Source organism: Bombina bombina, chromosome 2 (assembly GCF_027579735.1).
Source record: "Bombina bombina isolate aBomBom1 chromosome 2, aBomBom1.pri, whole genome shotgun sequence".
NCBI classification, from domain to species: Eukaryota; Metazoa; Chordata; class Amphibia; order Anura; family Bombinatoridae; genus Bombina; species Bombina bombina.
The window spans coordinates 1,109,372,585-1,109,395,792 of record NC_069500.1 but is presented as its reverse complement, the minus strand read 5'-3'; the positions used below and the strand labels follow the sequence as shown (position 1 = coordinate 1,109,395,792).

Below are 23,208 nucleotides of genomic sequence, written 5' to 3'. Positions count from 1 at the left end.
CCCCAGGAGGAGAGATGATCCTGAAATAAAATATATTGCAGCCGGTGGGCACTCACACTGTTGTGTGTGGATGTTGTGAGGTCAGTAGGGGCCTCATGCACTTCCATCTGCTGAACACTTTCCCTTAACATTTGCCTTCTGTTTTAAGGCATTTCTATGCCTCAACTGGCTATACGTAGCAGTCTTTGATGAGATAATCTTCTGCCTCTTACTTAACCCCTCCAAAGCTGGAAGTATATTCTGAAGACTGTCACTTCTTTAGCAGGGAGGGGCGTTGTGGCAAAGAAACTGTCTGTCTGAACATCTCCTTGCAGCTGAGAAAGCAAAACTCTCAGAAAGAGACTTCCAAAGGCATCATTCAACCTGAGTGAGGTGCATTTCTTCTTTTTTTTGTATTCCTGAGCTATATAATAATTTGTTGTCTCTGATGACCTCTAGTGGTGATTTGTAGTATTGCTTCTCTAGTTACATTTTTCATGGTTAGTGCTACTGTTTGCTCTAAAAAAATAAAAAAATAAAACAAAATAAACGAACACTCTTTTTCAAGAATTGTAACCTGTCTAATTTGGTTTTATGTCAACCTGGTGTGAATTTCAAAAAATATTGGAAGAGAAGAGAGAAAAAAAAACTGGCCATATTGTTAGAGTCTTAATGCTGTTTATTAACTAGTGTCACTGTTAAAGAAATATGTCTTACTGCGCCACCTGTCCTATAATACCTCTTCAGTTAAGATTTTATCTTAAAATTCTACACTTGTTTGAAAGGTTTTTTTATTATTATTATTATTTATGCAAATGCTCATTTGCATATTATTTTGTACAAATCTGTACTGCTTCTTAGATAGATTGCTGTCAGCTGGGAAACAGTACAGTCTTGTACAAAATAATATGCATGTGATCATTTGCATAAATAATTAAAAAAAAATCAAACAAGTGTAGAATTTTTAGATAAAATCTTGACTGAAGAGGTAATCTTATACAATCTAAGTGCTGCAGATGTGGCAGTATGTATTTCTCATAATTTTATTTCAAACTTATCTCAAGTTAACAATAGGATAGCTGCCCTTTTATTATACAAATAATATGTTGTATTCCTATGTAATTGCAATGTCAGAATTTAACTGAGCTTTTGTGCTCATGTAGTGTATGTGTACTTTATTCTCCAGGTAATTAACACAATACAGATGTGCTGGTGCTTAAATGCAGTGTTTCTCAACTGCGTTCCTCAAGTACCCCCAACATGCAAGGTTTTCATTATAGCTGAACCAATGCACAGGTGAAATAATCATCTGATCATTAACACCATGGTTACTAACCTGCTCTCACCCATCAGCTGATTATTTCACCTGTGCACTGGTTCAGCTATAATGAAATCCTGCCCTGTTGGGGGTACTTGAGGCCCGCGGTTGAGAAACAATGCTTTAGTTTAATTTAATTTAACCTACTTCTATTGGGTTCATAGGAAAGCAATGAATCTACAGAAACAGTGGAGCGCAAAAGAGGAGAGAGACAGGACGATCTAAGTGTAGATGAAAAACTCTTTTTCCACTTTATTACAACACGTATGTAGATGTGCACTTACAAGAGGTACCCTCAAACATGTGAGGTATGTGTCAGCATAATACAGTAATCCACAACGTGGTAACAGTTCCCAAACGTGTCCTATGCTGCTGAAAATAAAGTCTCTTTTTCCCCCCCCTTCTGGTACACAGTACACGCCCATTTTTACGTATACGGAGGAAGCAGGTGAACTGTGTGGAGCGGTGGATGCATAGCCGGCTTTACATGCATAGCCGGCTTTACTTTTTGCACTACCGCTGCCTCATTGACACCTCCTCCATAGCTTGAGAAGCTAGTTTTTAACGATACATACTGTGTACCAGAAGGGGGGAAAAAAGAGACTTTATTTTCAGCAGCATAGGACACGCTGTGGATTACTGTATTATGCTGACACATACCTCACATGTTTGAGGGTACCTCTTGTAAGTGCACATCTACATACGTGTTGTAATAAAGTGGAAAAAGAGTTTTTCATCTACACTTAGATCGTCCTGTGTCTCTCCTCTTTTGCGCTCCACTGTTTCTGCAGATTCATTGCTTTCCTATTGCCTGATTCACGGAGATCACACCAGTGTCTAATAAGGAGCTGCATGGTGGACATAGAAGAACGAGGATACCATATACAAGGACAGAATAAGTATTTGTTCTTTATACAAACTGTTTAGAAAAATCACAGAGTGTATATCCCCTTTTTTTGGGATGGACTTCCTAATCTCTTATTATTAGTTAATTTTATTATCTGCTGTTGTTTTGCAAAGTGTCAGCAGACTATATTATTTATTATTCTAACTGTTGGTATTTGGATTATCATTATAATAACATTTGCTATGCTCGTTGTGGCGCTGCCTTGATATTGTGCTATAGCAATAATTGTTCTATTGGGTTCATATATGTGTTTCTCCGACGTATCATTGACAGTGCCTCACCAGCCTCTGACCTCACCACACGTCACTGTTATATTCAAGATAACTCTCCTGTTTCCTCTTAGTGGAAAATTTTAAACAGATTTGTCGATCCCCTGCGTTACGAGAACGTCAAGACAAAAAGATGATTCAGGATGAGAAAAAGACAGTAGAGACAAAGTAATGTCTTGTTTTTACTTACAGATGACTTGGCTTTTGCAGCTGTCAGTAAAGACATTGTTATTTCAGAGAGATAATCAAACACAAGGAAATCCAGTTTGCCTCCATTCAGAAGTTGTGGAACTAAAAAACAAATCAATAACATCACTTGAAATATTGCTATATATTATGGAAATTAGCACTAAAAATGTTAAAATTTCCATCATGTGTGTTTAAAGTGACGTGAAACACTAGGATTGACCATTGGAACAAATAAAGGGGGCTTTCAGTCATTAAAAAAAATAAAAACAAGCGTTCACTGCACTGAGCTGCTCAAGCAGCCCATGGCAGAATGCTCATTTGCTAAGAGGTGACGTTTTCACCTCTTAGCAAATAGCTGTGCGTTCCAGCAGGCACCAAGCCAGATTTCCTGCACGGCTATTGGCTAAGAGGTGAAAACGCCACCTCTCAGCAAAACAGTGTTCTGCCGTGGGCTGCTTGAGGAGCTCAGTGCGGCGAACGCTTAAGACAAATAAAGGAGCTTTCAGCATGAAGTATTTTTTACTTCATGACTGAAAGTCCCCTTTATTTGTTCCAAAGGTCAATCCTAGCTTTACTTCACTTTAAGTTTCAAATTGGGTATATTTAACTTGTACAGCACAAACAGTTAATTTGAAACAAATTGTTTTTTTACTATAGTGACCTGCTGCTTCCAAAAGTGCAACATGAAAATCAAGAATCAAAGTCATAAAATATCACTTTAAAGGGACATGAAACCCAATTTTTTTATTTCTTGATTCAGACAGAGCATACAATTTTAAACAACTTGCCAATTTACCTCTATTATCTAATTTGTTTAATTATCTTGGTATTTGTTGAAAAAGCAGCAATGCACTACTGGGACATGATTCAAGACCCACTAGTGCTCTGAAAAGCTACACTATTTAAAATGCTGGCGCACTGAGAAATATCTAGCTATGCTTCATATGCACTTACAGAGAAAAACAGTGATAACTTTGTATTTAGCAAATATGTTTCTATTCAACAATGTAATTAATCTATGTGCATTTAAGTTTTAACCAGAATGACCCTTTAATGTTTTATACATACTCAGTTACCATATTAAAGGGCAATTATACTAAAAAAAAAATACATGTTCTAATCTGTCATGTTAAGACTATCGACTCTAGACTACTTTGTGTTTAACTTCAGCAGTGGGGTTAAACACACAATAGAAATAGCACTCAGAACTCGCAGAGCACTGCTAGCCCGGAGCAGAAAATGCTGCTGATCAAATCAGCAGTGCTAGTTCCACATCTGAGTCTTGTGGTGCTCTGAGTCCCAAGTGGTATATAATGGCCCATTAAAAGGACACTCTTTAAATACACATTTAGTTTTTCTTGCTATAGAATAAAGTGAGGACCATGTACTAGTATTCAAAAATAAAACCTTCTAAGAGAGTCATCAGTAGCTTGTATGACACAAATTAAGTTTTCAGAAGCAATACACACTACTGCCAGCTCTCTGAAAAGGTGTAGTGTTTGAATACTTGTGCACAGGCCTTTACAGGATACGTGCATATGCTGCAGAAAAATAGAATTAACTTTTACTAGAGGCATTTTTGCTAATGGAAGCATATTGCAAAAATGTTTATGTTTCAAATATAAATGCACCAATGCAATTACCGGAGTGTTAATTTACAAATGCAAAGATGTCACTGGGTGTTTAACATGTAAATTAGAAAATTACTCAAAACCATGTTAAAAAATTATTAATTGCAACTGGCATGAATTTATATTATTAGCAATGTTATCCCCAAAACCTATTTCATGGGCACACCACCCAGCTAATTTTATTGACCACCCAGCTAAAATTGACATGCATGTAAAAGTGCAAAAAGAAAATGTTCTATTATGTTAGAGCTTTTTATTATTGTACTATAAAGTCATCCCCAGAGCAATGTACTACTGGGAGCTAGCTGAACACATCTGCAGAGGCAATGACAAGAGACAAATATGTATAGCCTCTAGGACTGCACGATTAATCGTGGATGCGGTTTTAAACTGTGATTAATCGCCGCGGTTTTAAAACCACGAGAGTACGCAATTTAAAAATAAATCTTCAGATGTGTCTGTACTGCACTGATTTGTATGTGATTTCTTGCGAACCAGCTCCATCTAGTGGTTGCTTTTAGCACACATTTGTAAAATGGCTGTTTTACTTTTACTTTCTGTTTGTGATCTCCGTAGCAGCCGATTAATCTATAGAAGTCTAAAAGCAGAGCCCATGCAGGAGACTGAAGAATTGGGAAAGTCAATTACTTATATTTCCCCCAAGGGACGTCTGCAGTCTGAAACTTAGGGTATGTAATCATTATGGAACCTCCCACACAATCTCCTGCTCTGAAAAACCGCTCAAATACATATACAGCTAAAAAGAGGCTAAAACTGCAGTCCCCTCTGCTAGCTAGCTGCTGGGTTAACTGCATCTACAATGTATTTGATATCAGCAAGGCACAGCATTTCTGAAAGGAGCAGCCCCCTACCCCTACTGCTATATGCCTGTATTGGATTCCTGGACAGGAGCAGGGCTCATTTTCAGTCAAGATAAAATGTTTAAAAAAAAAGTAGAAAAAAATAATAATAATTATATATATATATATATATATATATATATATATATATATATATATATATATATATACACACACACACACATACATATGTGTGTGTGTAACTGTGTATGTGATAAATATATATATATATATATATATATATATATATATATATATATATATATATATATATATATATACATATACACACACACACATACAGTATGTGGTTTGTATTTTTATGCTCCCAGAGTGTATTAAACATTGAGAAACATGTACATTAAGATTCTGTAGTGTTAAATAAACTTTTTATTGAAAAATGAAGGTGTTAAAGTAATTTTTAAGAAAATCGCGATTAAATCGCAACCGATAAAAAAAATTGCGGTAAATTTTTCCCCCATATCGCCCAGCCCTAATAGCCACTAATCACCAGCTAGTAAATGAAATCTAAAACCATATCCGAGAACCCAATCTTTATGTATGTGCTGCTAATGGTTAGATTACCTGATGTTGCTGTGTCTCCCCAGAAACCAGATGCGCATCCTATTCGAACTGGTGGGCGTTTCTGTGCAGCAGGTGGGCAGTCCTGTTCCCCAGAGGATTTATATCGGATGCAAGGATGGCAAGATATACTTTGTAGCTGCTGAACTCTGGTGCTCCATGACAGCATATATCTTCTGCGCAGGAGAAAAAGCATCCCACTCATGTCTCTGGCTGATGAATACTACAGTAAACAAGGTGGAAATATCTCACTATGTTGTAGAGCTTTCATGACATAAATTATATAAATATATATACTGTATATATAAAATGAAAGATTTTTCTCTACAACATAAAAGTAATTATGGGTTTAAAATACATTAAATCATACTTCTCAACTATCACACGTTTTGTGACTGTGAGATAGTATCTGCCGTGTTTTGACCTCAGTAATACAGGAAATGCAGTTGCCTATTTCACCAATAATGTAATTGATGCAAAATTGCTGTGAACACAAAGGACCAGATTACAAGTGGAGTGTTAACTGTGCTAGAAATAAGCTTTTTGTGCATGTTGGGTTGCACTCATATTACAAGTTAAAAGTAAACTGTTTTCTAGTGTGCTAACCTGACGCGCTTAAAAGGCAGAACTTACAATATCACGTGCGCGATAACCTATTCCCTCAAAGAAGTTCATAGAGCAAAAAAAGTGAAAAAAACCCTACTCTTGAGCAAACCCAATTGCATATTCTCAAGTGCAGTTAACTGATATAAAAATATGAATATTTCACATTCCAATGTTCTTCACATAACAGAATATATTCTATTTATTCATAAAGGCATATTTCTACATATATTTGATGGTATTTTGGTACAAAATATATCTATACCTATATATACATAATTATATATATAGGTATAGATATATACAGATATATATATATATAGGAAGCATTGGATTGTTAAATTTTACAGTAAATACAAAGTAAAAAACATTACTAAATATGAATATTGCATTATTGCATAAATATGCTTTTACATGTTTTCATCTACGTAACTGCAAAGGACTCCAATGTACTTAATATATATGTCTATATATGTGTACATATGTATTTATATGTGTATATATGTCTGTAAATCCATATATACATAATTTTTTTTATTATTTTTGATCATTCTAAGGTCTTTTTCTGCAGCTATGTCAAAAATGATGCAATAGACTAACTCTCATTTGGAAAAGCAGAACTACCTATATTTTCACAATTAACCCCCAAAGCTATATATATTCTTAAGCAGACATCCCAATGTATTAATCTAGGCTGGTTTTGGTATATTTGATGCCACTATTTAGCTATCAAATTCGATCATATAAAAAAAAATGTGTTAACTTTTTTGCAAACTTTCTCACTGAAATAATTTACAAATAACTACTGCAGTCATAAAACAAATGGTTGTAAAAGATTCTCTGGGGTTCCCTTTGTTCAGAAACAGTAGACATGCATGAACTTTGCCATAGGTTTTTGGCAATGAGAAGGCCACTAATTGCAGCAGTGCACCACACTTCTGAAAATCCTGACAATGAAGGGGTTAATTAGGTAGCTTGTAAGGTTAATTTTAGCTGTAGTGTAGAGATTACCCTCACACCTCCCACCCCCTGATTCCTACCTGATCCCTCCCAAACAGCTCTCTTCCCTTCCTCACCCCCCACTGATCACCACCATATTAGGTACTACCAGTATGCTGTTTATGGATATTATTCATTTATTTATTTTTCTGTAGTGTATTTCGGAACAGACTCAATTTTGGTATAAGTGCATCTATAAAATGTGACAGTTTGAAGAGAGGTTGGGATCAAGTGTAAACAACAATATCTTATATAATTTATTCAATATTTAAATGTCTCATTAAAATGAATTTATGCAAACTAAAGGTAGTTTTAAATAATTTTTAATATTTTTGTATACTTAGTACCCTCAGAAAGATAGTACAGTACTGTAATTATAAATGTAATATTTGTTGTTAAATAAATATAGACTATTATGCACCAAAGACACACAGGCAGAGAAGATTGTGTCTTATAGACGGGGAAAACTCAACATTTTTGATTATTTTAATTAAAAAAAAATATTAATTAAAAAGTTTGGATTTCAGAATAAGTATTTCAAATTCCGGATTTGGGGATTTGTACCTGTATGTGTGTGTGTGTGTATATATATATATTATATATATATATATATATATATATATATATATATATATATATTATATATATTCAACAAGAAAATGATGCACTCTCCAGGCTTTTTAAATCGTCACCTTCTTTATCAGTAACGTTGTCTGTATAGATTGCCTATTCCAGTTATTGGTTAGCCATATGTAGCTTTGAGTAGTTTGCGTTATTACAGCGTTGTAGGTAAGGACTGTCTTTCATTTTATATTTTATGGTGGAAGGTTGCAGGGGTGAACATAACATTTGGATACGTGTTGCCTATGAGACACTTTGTGTCTGCCCATGATAAATACAAATTGAAAATATCAACTAATACCTTATAGAACATAGATGTAAAAAATGTATAGAGCCTATATCATCCTCTGTTGAAATCCAGTGACTGTATATTAGGAATTATGCTAGCGTGACTGAGTGTTGACGTATCCCCAACATTCACTTTGACAGCGCACCTGGTTGTGTTCTGTTGGTTGTCATGACAACCCAGCTGTTAAAGGGACAGTCTACCATAGAATTGTTATTGTTTTAAAAGATACATAATCCCTTTATTACCCATCCTCCCAGTTTTGCATAACCAACACAGTTATATTAATATACTTTTTTACCTCTGTGATTACCTTGTATCTAGGAACCTTCTTCCAGCCCCCTGATCACATGACTGTTTATTATCTATTGTCTGAAATTTAGCATTGTTTTGTGCTAGATCTTAAATAACCCCCTGTGCCTGAACACAGTGTTATCTATATGGCCCACGTGTACTTTCTGTCTCTTTGTGTTGAAAAGAGATTTAAAAAGCCTGTGATAAGAGGCAGCCCTCAAAGCTTAGAAATTAGCAATATGAGCCTACCTAGGTTTTAGTTTTAAACCTAAGAATACCAAGAGGAAAAAAAGCAAATTTGATGATAAAAGTAAATTGGAAAGTTGATTAAAATTAAAAGTCCTATCTGAATAATGAAAGTTTAATTTATACTAGACTGTCCCTTTAATGCAGATGCCGTTGGATGCGGTGAGATTCAGTCAGCCAAGCCATAGATGATACGTTAGGATCTAGGAATGGTCTGTTGTACATTTCCATATCATTATTGTGCATAATTTAATGTATGTTTATGTTAATGTTATTATAACAGTGTTATGATTTTTTATTATTACACATTAGAGGGACCGGCCACCGGGTCGCCACCTGATGACGTCAGCCGATGGGAGTGGCGGTCTGTTAAGGGGCTCTGCACAGTTGGAGTACACATTGCTTAGAGAGGGTATAAGACATGCTGGGGGTATGTAAAATTATTGTTATCACTTTTTGGGGATGTCTGACGAAGGGGGTAAAACCCCGAAACATTAATAATAAAGAAGGTGACAATTTAAAAAGCCTGGAGACTGCATCCTTTTCTTGTTGAATATCAATCTACTTGGAAGCACCGCTGGGTAACTGTTGGAGGTATTCGTGAGTGCTGGCCCCATGCTTTTTGATTATATATATAATATATATATAGATATTATTATAATATATATATAATATATATATATATATATATATATATATATACACACACAGTCCCGGCCAAACGTTTTGAGAATGACACAAATATTAATTTCAAAAAGTATGCTGCCTTAGTTTTTATGATGGCAATTTGCATATACTCCAGAATGTTATGAAGAGTGATCAGATCAATTGCAATTAATTGCAAAGTCCCTCTTTGCTATGAAAATAAGCTTAATCCCAAAAAAACTATTCCAAGGCATTTCAGCCCTGCCACAAGGACCAGCTGACATCATGTCAGTGATTCTTGCGTTAATACAGGTGTCAGTGTTGACAAGGACAAGGCTGGAGACCACTCTGTCATGCTGATTGAGTTAGAATAACAGACTGGAAGCTTTAAAAGGAGGGTGGTGCTTGAAATTATTGTACGCCCTATGTTAACCATGGTTACCTGCAAGGAAAGAAGTGCAGTCATCATTGCTTTGCACAAAAATGGATTCACGGGCATGGTTATTGCTGCCACTAAGATTGCACCTAAATTAACCATTTATCAGATCATCAAGAACTTCAAGGAGGGAGGTTCAATTGTTGTGAAGAAGGTTTCAGGGCGCCCAAGAAAGTCCAGGAAGCACCAGGGCCGTCTCCTAAAGTTGATTCAGCTGTGGGATCAGGGCGCTACCAGTGCAGAGCTTGATCAGGAATGGCAGCAGGCAGGTGTAAGTGCATCTGTACGCACAGTGAGGCGAAGACTTTTGGAGGATGGCCTGGTGTCAAGAAGGGCAGCAAAGAAGACACTTCTCTCCAGGAAAAACATCAGGAACAGACTAATATTCTGCAAAAGGTACAGGGATTGGACTGCTGAGGACTGGGGTAAAGTAATTTTCTATGATGAATCCCCTTTCCGTTTGTTTGGGGCATCCGGAAAAAACCTTGTCCGGAGAAGAAAAGGTGAGCGCTACCATCAGTCCTGTGTCATGCCAACAGTAAAGCATCCTAAAACCATTCATGTATGGGCTTGCAACTTCTCCCAACCATCCAAGAACAGTCTGGTGACGAACAATGCCTTTTCCTGCATGATGGAGCACCTTGCCATAAGGCAAAAATGATAACTAAGTGATATTGACTCTTTCCATAAACTTAATGTAATTGTCAATAAAAGCCTTTGACGCTTATGAAATGCTTGTACTTAAACTTCAGTATACCATAGTAACATCTGATAAAAAGATCTAAAAACACTGAAGCAGCAGACTTTGTGAAATTAATATTTGTGTAATTCTCAAACCTTTTGGCCAGAATTGTACATATGTATACATGGTCTATGATTTGTATTGTCTGACGCCAGGGATATTAAGTTCTGGGCGCCAGAGAGGCAGCATTTTTTTTTAAATAGTCTGATGGGCAAGCAGGGCTGCAGTTTCATCCCCTTGTTTTTGCTGTGCAACACCTATGTTCCCCCTAAGCTAAGTGCAGGCACATGATCTCTTAACTGACCCATCCTGCAGCTAGAGCTGCCTGTCTTGTGCCATGAGTTTGAGTAACTTTGTGACCACGAGAAACAGCTGTAAGGTGCACAAGTTTGTGATGTTATAGGCTGCAGGGTACACTTTAAAAACAATATATCTTTGTGTCATTTAGAGACTGTATCTAACGAGGTTATAAAGGATCAGTTACACTTTTTCAATATGGAGCAAGAGGGAGCAAACATCAGTGAAACCATTTTCAACATAGCAAGTAGAAAAGATTTCTTTGAAAAAATATTTATGACAGGAGGAAGCAATGGAGAGAAAGGACAGGATTTAAAGGGACTCTTTAATCAATTTGAGAAAATGATGTTAACAGATTTGAGATTAATGTGGGATATTGTTTCATTTACCCACTACATTGAGGTACAGAGAATCCCTAGGGGACTTAGAATAAATAAGTTCCCCACTTTTGATTTGGAAGATGGTGCTTTACAGCAAGAATGGAATGATGCCCTGACTACCTGTTCTCTTACATTGATGGGGATTATAAATAAAAGCAAGACCCTAAAGAGAGATAGGTTAAAGGATAAAATTGATAATATAAAATCAGATTTGAAAAGTCTGAAGGACAACAACAAAGATAAATACAAGGGCTATAAGAAAAATTTGAAGGCAAAAGTACACAAATTGGATGCTGAACTAGCACAAAGAAAAGGCACTAAATTTTCCAGGGATTGGGAAGACTATGCTAACCAAAGAGTTTATAATTGGTCAAGATTTCAAAGAGGTCCTAGAAAGCGATTTGGAAGAAATTTCTCAAATAAAAATACAAGAAAAAATGAAGATAAAACAAGAGGGCCTGAGTGGCAAGAGAAAGATAAAGAAACAGCACCCAAATCTATCCTTAAAAATAAAAATAAAAAGGACAAAAAAGTGGCATTTTCATCTACTGACACCTCTGACCATGAGTCCAACTACTCTGAAGGAAGCTGTGTCTCCACAGCCCTATCAACCACTTCTATTTCCTCTTCTTTTTCTTCTTCTTCCTCCTCTTCTTCATCCTCTCTCTCTTCTATCCCTTCTAATACAATTCCTTCCCTACAGGTATCAGATGGCGATATAAATCAAGAAGAAGGGGCTGTCCGCCCAAAAGCCAGAGCTGTCCCTTTAGGAGACGGACGAGGAGAGCAGGCAGACGACAGAAGAAAATCAACAAGAAAATTCAAGAACCACAGGAAACACTGACTGTGATTAATCTTTCTGATTATCCTCTAACAGAAGGACAAAAAAGTGTATTAAGCAAAGGTTTGGGCTTTGCCCCATCCCATAGCTTTTCAGCCTTTAGAACCATTATTGATGTAAATAGGTTTGTGCGCAAACTAACGTTGAAACGTTTTTTTAAGGATGATAGAGGCATTGAATACCATGATAGTCCTTCTACAGAGGAAGTAGGTGATAATCCAACATCACACCAGTCAGGCACACAAACTACCCATTTTGATTTCCAAGACTTAACAAGTCTAAACACATTGAGAGATTTAGAAACTTCCAATATAGGTCCTGATGAATTCAATATTTCAACACCTAAACAAAAAACCTCTGACTTCTATCCTGTTCAGTTCAGAGGCAAATTTCTGAATATATTTCAAAAACAAGTGGAGAGGGATATTTTAGAACTAGAACGCAAGTGTAAAACAACACCAGTCAAACCCAATCTCACTAAAGATGAATTCAGAGCCCTGAAAATTTTACAAGCTAATGAGAACATCACTATAAGAGCGAGTGACAAGGGAGGTAACGTAGTTGTTTTAAATAAAACAGATTACATTTTTGAGGCAAAAAGACAGTTAAATGATACCTTGACCTATAGGAAGTTAACAAGAGATCTAACATGTGAATTTAAAAAGAAATTATTAAGGATCTTGGAACAAACAGTATCCTTGGGTATTCTAACAAAGAAAGAAATTAATGTCTTGGTTCCAAATTTTCCATCAATTCCAATATTTCATCACCTTCCAAAGACACATAAGAGTCTAGCTTCTCCACCAGGTCGACCTATCATCTCCGGCATAGGCTCATTGTTTGAGCCTCTGTCGGAGTGGATAGACTCAATATTGCAACCAATTGTAGTTACACTGTATAGTTATCTAAGAGATTCCTCACATTTAATCAGTAATTTGCAAAAGGTAAAATGGAAAGTTGGTTATCGTTGGATTGTGGCAGACGTCGCATCCTTGTACTCCTGCATACCGCACTCTTTAGGGGTTAAAGCAATTAGGTATTTCTTAGATCAAGATACCAATTTTTCTGAAGAAACTAAGATATTAATTTGTGAAATAATTGAGTTCCTTTTGCAACATAATTATTGTATGTTTGACAGTGAATTTTATTTACAGGTTTGTGGCACCGCCATGGGTGCAAAATTTGCGCCCTCTTTCGCCAACCTGTACGTAGGTTGGTGGGAGAACAATGTTATTTTTAGTGAAGAAAATCCATACATGAAATCCACTGTCGCATACATGCGTTATATAGATGATCTGTTGTTTATAGTTGATGAATCTGTAAATGTGACAGAATTTATAGAATTTTTGAATAACAACAATTTAAATTTAAAATTCATTGGTGAAAGTAACTGCAACACTGTTAATTTTCTTGATCTTACATTAACAGGCATGATTGACACAGAGAGCATAGTGACAGATACATTTCGTAAGCCAACTGCAGGTAACTCCATCTTGCACGCAAGATCTTGCCATCCACCACATCTAATTAGGTCAATACCCAGGGCCCAGCTTTTGAGAGTCAGAAGAAACACAAACTCTGATGAACTCTTTGAGAAACAGGCAGTAATGCTCAAAGACAGGCTCATTAAAAGAGGGTATAACAATAAACTTTTGGATAACAGTATCCAACAAGTTAGTGCTAATACACAGCCGGACCTATTGATGAAACAAAAGAAAGACAACAGGGATTTCAAAGATTTCCCTGTTGTATTTTCTACAGAATACTCTAACCAATATAACCAAGTATGTGGTATTTTAAAGAAAAATTTACATATCTTACAACAAGATGAGATATTAGGTGGGATTATAGATAAGTGCAAGTTTGTTCCCAGAAAGGCGCCCACCTTAGCCAATAAATTATCACCCAGCTTAGTGTCCTCTAAAAAACAGAAAACAGGTACATGGCTGCATAAGAAAGGTACTTTTAAATGTGGTACTGGTCCATGTTCCACATGTGATATCATAGGTAGAGGGGAAACTTTCTCAAGTAATGTCACTAAAGAAAGCTACAATATTGGCTTTTATGCAAATTGTAGGAGTCATTATGTTGTGTACTTATTAGAGTGCAATCTGTGTCACATGCAATACACAGGTCAGACCAGTAGAGAACTAAGATCTCGCATGAGAGAACATATTTATGACACTAAAATGTATAATAAGAGTTCAGCAATTGCACGGCACCATTTTACCATGCATATGACGAATACATTTAATATGACAGTTAAAGTCATAGATAAAATTTATCCACCACCCAGAGGGGGAAACAGGAATAAAATGTTACTCAAACAAGAAATGTTTTGGATATATAAATTAAGAACAGTAACCCCTGAAGGTTTAAATAAAGAGTGGGATATGAGTCTATTTATAGACTGATATCAATTTATCATAGATATTTCATCATATCATATCATGCCATATGGATTAATCCCTTATTATTTAAATGAAGACAACTTAAATGTCATTACTAACCATGTTCAGCATTATGTGATATGTTACAAAAAATCAACCCTTTTTTAACTAAACAAAATGTCAATCATTTCAGTACTTACATATTGCAAACGTACTAGGTTAGCCATAGGCATTAAACCAAGATTTTCCATATCTAGGGTGCCCTTAGCATATTGATGTCACTATTTTTGCATTTAAATCCCTCATGCTTTTGATACAGAAAGTTTCTTAAAATGAAAGTAACGGAATTATGATGGGGTAACAAAATTGCATATTTTCACATTTATATTATCTGGTGTTTGGCAACTTCATGCATACATATTGTTAAATGATCATGTTTTGTGTTAACATGTTTTTAATTTATTGTTTTTTTAATCTTTCTGTAAATCGCCTGATTGGACACTGTGCCTTTAAATAGGCCATGTCCGGTCTAAGCAACTATCCCTATGACTAAGTGCTCAGTTGGAGTACGAAACGCGTAAGGGGTTAATTCCCTGATCCTACCTCACTTTTTAAATTTATGGAATAAAATTTGGATTTTTTATTATAGTCGGTGTCCCACGAGTGCTGCTTTTTCTTTCTATTTTGAATTACTGCGGCTTGCGCTCGGCCGCGTTTGACTTGCACCTCACGGGGCTGTGTGAAACTTACCCTACAGCTGGGCGGCAATAGGACTCTCCCCTCCACGTCACGCTCTGCAGCGGCCTTGTCTCCTCTACTGCAGGCAACACTAAACAACTACAAGGAGCGCAATCCCTTTACTGTCCGGTGTCACTGTCACTAAGTTAATAAAAATCATAGCACAAGACAAGCAGCTCTAGCAACAAGATGCGACCATTAGCAGATCATGTGCCTGCACTTACCATGTCAGCTGGGTAAGTAACATCACAGAGAGAAAAGAACCCAAGCTTTTCCAGACAGTGGTAAAGGTCTTTTATAAGCCCCTTACATTCCTCCTGTGTCCTGAGAATGCATGTTATGTATTGAGTTGTGCGTGTAACTTGTGTGCCATTACACCCATTTTCAGTATACAAATGTTATACAATCTAAAGGGACATAAAACCCAAAATGCTTCCTTTATGATTCAGATAGAGAATACAATTTTAAACAACTTTCCAATTTACTTCTATTATCTAATTTGCTACATTTTCTTGGTATCCTTTGTTGAAAAACATACCTAGGTAGGCTTAGGAGCTAGAAACAAACTGCTGATTGGTGGCTGCACATATATATCTCTTGTGATTGGGTTACTGATGTATTCTGCTCATATAAGAAAAAATGCCAAGAGAATAAAGCAAAATTGATACTAGAAGTACAATTGAACGTTGTTAATAAATGTATGTTCTATCTGAATCATGAAAAAAAATGTATTTCCCTTAAAGATGACTAAAATGAAAAATTCACAAATACTTAATGTTTTCTCAGATTCCTAGAGATCAGTTACTCATTGGAGGTTAGTGGACAGGGACTCATCTCTACAGCTCTCCTTCTATTACATACACCCCAGGCATTCTCCGACTCTCATGCACACCAACCAAGCTTCTCTTGTTCTTACAGTCATCTGCTCTCCCACCCTTTTACAAACTCTATTCTCTCTTCTTCTTTTTTACAGTCACACCATTACACACAGACATGTAGCTGCTCATTCACTGTTTCACACAATCCCAGGTGTTCTCTTACCTTAGTGTGCATCAACCCAGGACTTTCATACTCTTACACACCCTTAAAGCATTCTTCCACTATTACACACCTGCTTGCTCTTTCCACCATTAAAACACCACACTTAAGTTCTCCTATACATGTCCACTCATGCACATCTACTCATCAGTGTGGATGACAACGTGTCATCATCCTGAGGGGTTCCACTTCTGATCCGGATCCTGGTAACCCCACATACTGATGCCAAGGAAGGATACAGCATTCTCCTTCTACTGCCGGCTCTGGCCTGAACACATGGTGATGTCACTTTGGACACACATGGTGAGGTCAAGGGGTGGGCAGCATGACCTAGAAAGTGTGTCTGGGGTGACGGCTTTAAAAATTATGTATATCAGCATACAGGCAATTTACAGAGAGAAGTTACCCTCCTTTGAAAGAGGGGAGTCTGCCCTGTGTAAGACTGTCGTAAAACTGAAATGACCTACAATAGCACTTAAAGTGCTGTTTAAACTGAGAGGAGGCTCTAATGGAGCCCCTCTCTCTCCCTGCTAGCGCTTGATGAAAAAGTGACCCCTTATTTGAAAGAGCAAACTCCCTTCTTTTAAATGAGGGGTCACCTATCCTGCTAGGATGCAGCTGATTCCAGTGAAAAATGGTGATCATCTGCCCCACTAGAAACAAAGTGATTTCTTTTGGTGGGGAGGGGGGCTACTACAAAACCCCTATCTTCCCCTCTGATTGATTTAGAGGGGTATGAAATACTGGATTTGGAAAATATCCCGCTTTTAAATGAAGGGTCACACCCCCTTCTATTTTTTAGGTGATCACCATGGTAATGGTGATTACATGTCCCAAGTATAGTGAAGCAAGAGAGCCAATGGCACTACTTATAAATTAACAAACGTTCCCATATATATTATTACTCTATGGTAATTATTTCTTAGGGGTTGGTGCTTGTACTTACAAGAATTTAAGAACAAATCAGTAGAGAACTGAAGTGCAGAGTACAAATATAGCACGTTTGATTAATAAGTGGGTTTATGTCTAGCAAAAAATGAAAATAAAACTTAACTTTTATTAAATAACACTTAATACAAAACAAGGGTAAGTAAATGGTTTAAAATTACAGATGCTTACTCAGCAGAGGAGGGCCCTTTGATAAAGCCACCATGGCGAAACGCGTCAGTGGCGTCCCCGCTCCCTCTCTCCCCTTTTTTAGCTAGCACTTGCTTACTCATGCACAAACGGTATTAAAAGGTATATATATCTCCTCACGTTGGGGGATCTTTTTGCTGATATAATTATATCCTCTTGCTTCATTATGCCTATTGGTAATTAAAAGGTATAGGTTTCTGGCTTAGCTGGAGTGTAAACGGTATTAAAAGGTATATATATATCTCCTCACTTTGGGGGATTTATTTTCTGATACAATTATATCCTCTCGCTTCATTATGCCTATTGGTAATTAAAAGGTATAGGTCTCTGGCTTAGCTGGAGTGTCAATGATTGCTCACTAGAGGAACCTGTTCCTGTACACTAATTTTGGTAATATAAGGTATATGTCTCTTGCATCTCCAGACAGTCGACACCCTAGCATTCTGGTACCTACTCCTATGCTATAATAGTGGCTACTATTAGGTATAGATCTCTGATATAACCAATGCTCTATACTGGTAACTAAAAGGTATAGGTCTCTGGCTTAGCTGGAGTTAAATGACTGCTTACTAATGGGGATAATTATATCCTCTCGCTTCATTATGCCAATTGGTAATTAAAAGGTATAAGTTTCTGGCTTAGCTGGAGATTAAACGGTATTTAAAAGGTATATATATCTCCTCACTTTGGGGGATTTCTTTGCTGATACAATTATATCCTCTCACTTCATCATGCCAATTGGTAATTAACAGGTATAGGTCTCTGGCTTAGATGGAGCGTAAATGATTGCTCACTAGAGGAACCTGTTCCTACACTCTAATTTTGGCAACATAAGGTATAGGTCTCTGGCATCTCCAGATAGTCTACACCCTAGCATTCTGTTACCTACTCCTATGCCACAATAGTGGTAACTATTAGGTAAAGACCTCTGACATACAAGTGTTCTATACTGGTAACTAAAAGGTATAGGTCTCTGGCTTAGCTGGAGCGGAAATGGCTGCTTACCAATTAGACTTATTCTTTCTCTTATATATCGGTAACTCAAGATATAGGTCTCCAGTATCATCTGACAGTTAATATTCCAGCATTACAGTACCTATTAGAAATACCGACTCCTATGCCACAACAGTGGTAATCTAAAGGTATAGATCTACTATATAGATTGAGAGATATTTATGCTCTAATATTTGTAACTCTAGGTACAGGTCTCTAGCTCAGCTAGAGTACAAATGACTGATTACTAGTGGAATTTGTTCCGGCAAACACAAGGTATTCAATTTTGGTAATAAAAGGTATAGGTCTCTGGCATCTCCAGATAATCCACACCCAAGTATCCTAATACCTACTCCTATGCCACAGTAGTGGAAACTTTAGATCTCTGATTCTACACAGGACTCAATATTCTATACTGGTAACTGACAGGTATAGGTTTCCGGCTTAGCCAGAGTGCTAACGACTGCTTACCAATATTTAATACCCCAGCATTCCAGTACCTATTAGAAGTTTTTGACAGTGTGAGGATACCTGATTTTCCCAGCCAATTTATACTCAGTACCTCTTTTAGACTTTTGTTCTACTGAGATTGTGCTATAGACAGGAAATGTCAGGATCATTTAATTTCCAAATACTTACCTATCCTTTACTCAATCCAATCTCCAATAACCTAACTCTGCTGAGTAAGCATCTGTAATTTTAAACCACTTACTTACCATTGTTTTGTATTAAGTATTATTTAGTTACGTTTTATTTTCATTTTTTGCTAGACATAAACCCACTTATTAATCAAACTTTGTGAGTGCTATATTTGTACTCTGCTCTTCAGTTCTCTACTGATTTGTTCTTATGTCCCAAGAATAGACCTGTACAGTGTTTGGGAAAGTGGGTACTTTAGAACTCCAATTTCCCCCATTAAAACACAGAGTAATATTAGGTTTAGAAGAGGTGAACCCCAGTTTAAAAGAGGGGAGCTCCGTTTCAGTATAGGGGTCTCATACTTCTGTCATTAGTATGTGACTGACATTTTTATGCTAATCACCTACCTAATGTATTCACTGTTGTGGCCCTAAAGGAGCCCATATACCCTAAAGACGGCATACAACACTTATGTACAATACCACTTGTGAAAAAGGAGATCACCCATTTTCAAATAAGGAGTCTCATGCTCCTTTAGGTAGCTGATAATTTCCATAGAAATATCTATCATCTGTCTCCTTGGTGACTTTTACAGTGCTATAGGCTTTACAATGACAGAGCATGTGACGCCTCTTGAAATAGCACACTCTTTCAAAGGAAGGGTCACATGCCCAGGTGGCTATCTGCTGGTCATTGTGCAAATAGTGATTCATATAAGCATATGTAACAATATGAGCGGAGTGGGCTATTGCCTATGTGGCCTCCTAAATATTGTCATTTATGTGCAAATACAATAAGGGGCCAAACAACTGAAAACACCTCGAGCACAGGGGTGAGACAATGGCTCAGCAGTGAAATGGATAAGTGTTATAAATAATTTGCTAGACTTTATATGACTAATAATCTGCAATATACATTTCTGGGAACTATATTTTAGCATTAAAAGGGACAATAAAGTCAAAATTAAACTTTCATGGTTCAGAAAGAGTAACATTTTGAAAACAAATGTCCAGCTTACTTAGATTATCTAATGTGTTTGTTCTCTTGGTATCCTTTGTTGAAAACCATACCTAGGTAGAGCTGCAGTGCATTATTGAGAGCTAGATGCTAATTGGTGGCTGCAGATATATGCCTCTTGTTATTGACTCACTCAATGTGTTCAGCTAGCTCCCAGTAGTGAATTGCTGCTCCTTCAACAAAATATACTAAGAGAATGAAGCACATTTGATAATATAAGTAAATTGGAAAGTTGTTTACAATTGTGTGTTCCATCTGAACCATAACCATAAAAAATGTTTCCATGTCCCTTTAATATCTTCAGCTAACAATAAAGGAAACTATTTATAGTGGTTTAAAAATTCTCCATAGACTTTGGTCATAACTGCAGTAGATACATTTGATAATAGTAGCTAATAGTCTGTATATATTGCACTGTTTGTAATAAGTACATTCCTCTAGCAACAGTGTTTGTAAAAAAAAATGTTTATATATATATATATATATATATATATATATATATATATATATATATATATATATATATATATATATATATATATACAGTATAAATAAATATATATATAGCAGTAGGATATATTCTCCTCTACAAAGTCTATGGAGATGATATGACCTTTACTCTCGCCACCACACTGTTAAATCCCCTGTGTTTTATCAACAAAATAACCTTGTATGATGATTAAGAAAAGTGAGTAAAGTAATTAGAATGTTATTTGTTTATACACTGAACGTGACACATTTCCAAACAACAGAAAACATTGATATCCTTTAAAAGAAGAAAAACTTCTAGACTTATAAAACTAAGATATGTACTCTTCTCATTTTACATAAACCCCTCAAACAGCCCTTCCTCACACTAATTGGTTTCATTAACACAAGTTATAGAAACCGATAGAGGGAAAAGTAATTGTTATATAATCCCTTACAACTACTTACTCTGCAGAGGTTACTGCTCTTGCGGAAGAACATCAGAGACTATTCCACTGAGCACATAAAGACAGGGATGTGCCATTGTCATTTATAAATTGATAATTTAAAGTTTCCATCATTTCAAAATCCTTTTTTAAATATATAGGTATATTTATAATTTAGTTAACTACTTTGAAATTGATTAGTGAATACTAAGATATAGATCCATATTTATTTGTATTATATTTCTAGAGTATAGTGGAACGCTCCAAAAATACAATAATAATGCGGGGAACTAGGGCTGTTTTTTCAAGTCTACCCAGCAGATGTCAGCAGAGTACTTTACTAGTCAGGTAATTGTTTTATAAGCAGCTTGGTTTGCTTTCTCTGTAAGAGTTCAACTCACGGCCCCGGGGCCACTGATTGTAGTGTTTTTTTTATAACCCTAAACTGTTGTTCCATTACTCTTAATTTCAACTCGCACAAATTATCTTCATTGCAAAAGGAAATTATTTTTTCTGTGTGTGTGTAATATATAATCTATTTGTATATATATATATGTGTGTGTGTGAGATATATATATATATATATATATATATATATATATATATATATATATATATATATATATATATATATATATATATATATATATATATATATATATATATATATATAATGTGGTGCATAATTTGCTAAAAGCTATATGTTTCTGGAGCAAGGTTTCTAAAGAGCTAAATAACTTGGTTATATTTAGGACTTTACATTAAAGGGACAGAAAAGTCATAAATAATTAGACATTCGTGAGAGCATGCAATTTTAAACAACTTTCCAGTTTACTTATATTATTTAATTTGCTTTCTTCTCTTGATATCCTTTGCTGAAAGATTTATCTAGGTAAGCTCAAGAGCAGCAAAGAGCCTAGGTTCTAGCTGCTGATTGGTGGCTGTATATATATACTGATTGTCATTGGCTCACCCATGTGTTCAGTTAGAAACCAGTAGTGCATTGCTGTTCCTTCAATAAATGATAACAAGAGAATTAAACAAATTTGATAATAGAAGTAAGATGGAAAGTTGTTTTTAAATTGTATGTTCTACCTAAATCATGAAAGAAAATTGTGGGGTTTCATGTCCCTTTAATTTGTACAATGCATGAGTAAAAAAAATGGCTTCTCATATAACCAATTGGTTTTTGTCTTGTTCAGCCTAATTTCCATTTTGCTGCTATCATAAACTACAACGCCTACTATTTTCCACAATCATATTATATAGATAAGGTGATTATTTATTGAAATAATACAGTGATCAGACACAGTGTTTCTCAACCTTTAATACACCGATAGGCATATGTTATTGCTATATAGGTTGCGACCTTTAGTACACCGATAGGCATATGTTATTGCTATATAGGTTACCCCCTTTAGTACACTGATAGGCATATGTTATTGCTATATAGGTTGCCACCTTTAGTACACTGATAGGCATATGTTATTGCTATATAGGTTGCCACCTTTAGTACACCGATAGGCATATGTTATTGCTATATAGGTTGCCACCTTTAGTACACCGATAGGCATATGTTATTGCTATATAGGTTGCCACCTTTAGTACACCAATAGGCATATGTTATTGCTATATAGGTTACCCCCTTTAGTACACCGACAGGCATATGTTATTGCTATATAGGTTACCCCCTTTAGTACACCAATAGGCATATTTTATTGCTATATAGGTTGCCACCTTTAGTACACAGATAGGCATATGTTATTGCTATATAGGTTACCCCCTTTAGTACACCAATAGGCATATTTTATTGCTATATAGGTTGCCACCTTTAGTACACAGATAGGCATATGTTATTGCTATATAGGTTGCCACCTTTAGTACACCGATAGGCATATGTTATTGCTATATAGGTTACCCCCTTTAGTACATCGATAGGCATATGTTATTGCTATATAGGTTGCCACCTTTAGTACACCGATAGGCATATGTTATTGCTATATAGGTTGCCACCTTAGTACACCGATAGGCATATGTTATTGCTATATAGGGTTGCCACCTTTAGTACACCGATAGGCATATGTTATTGCTATTCTTGTATTCTTGTTCTCTCTCCTTGCTGTTTGCTAATACATTATAAAGATTATCACATGGTACCAGAAGTGGGGTGAAAAGTGACATGGCAGCAAACAGCAACACAAAGAACATTCCTTCTCT

At 36.1% G+C, this 23,208-nt stretch overlaps 1 protein-coding gene across 1 annotated transcript in view; it reads right to left on the bottom strand.

Moving 5' to 3' along the window:
• The window catches only part of LOC128650086 (uncharacterized), a 373,885-nt gene extending 352,824 nt beyond the window's left edge, over positions 1-21,061 (bottom strand). The window contains exons 1-3 of the mRNA XM_053703762.1: positions 21,014-21,061; positions 5,739-5,958; positions 2,664-2,764 (exon numbers count right to left, since the gene is read on the bottom strand). Of these exons, the coding sequence (XP_053559737.1) occupies positions 2,664-2,764; positions 5,739-5,958; positions 21,014-21,046 (354 nt within the window). The 5' untranslated portion in view covers positions 21,047-21,061. The remainder of the gene's footprint in view (positions 1-2,663; positions 2,765-5,738; positions 5,959-21,013) is intronic.
• Positions 21,062-23,208: the final 2,147 nt, after the last annotated feature.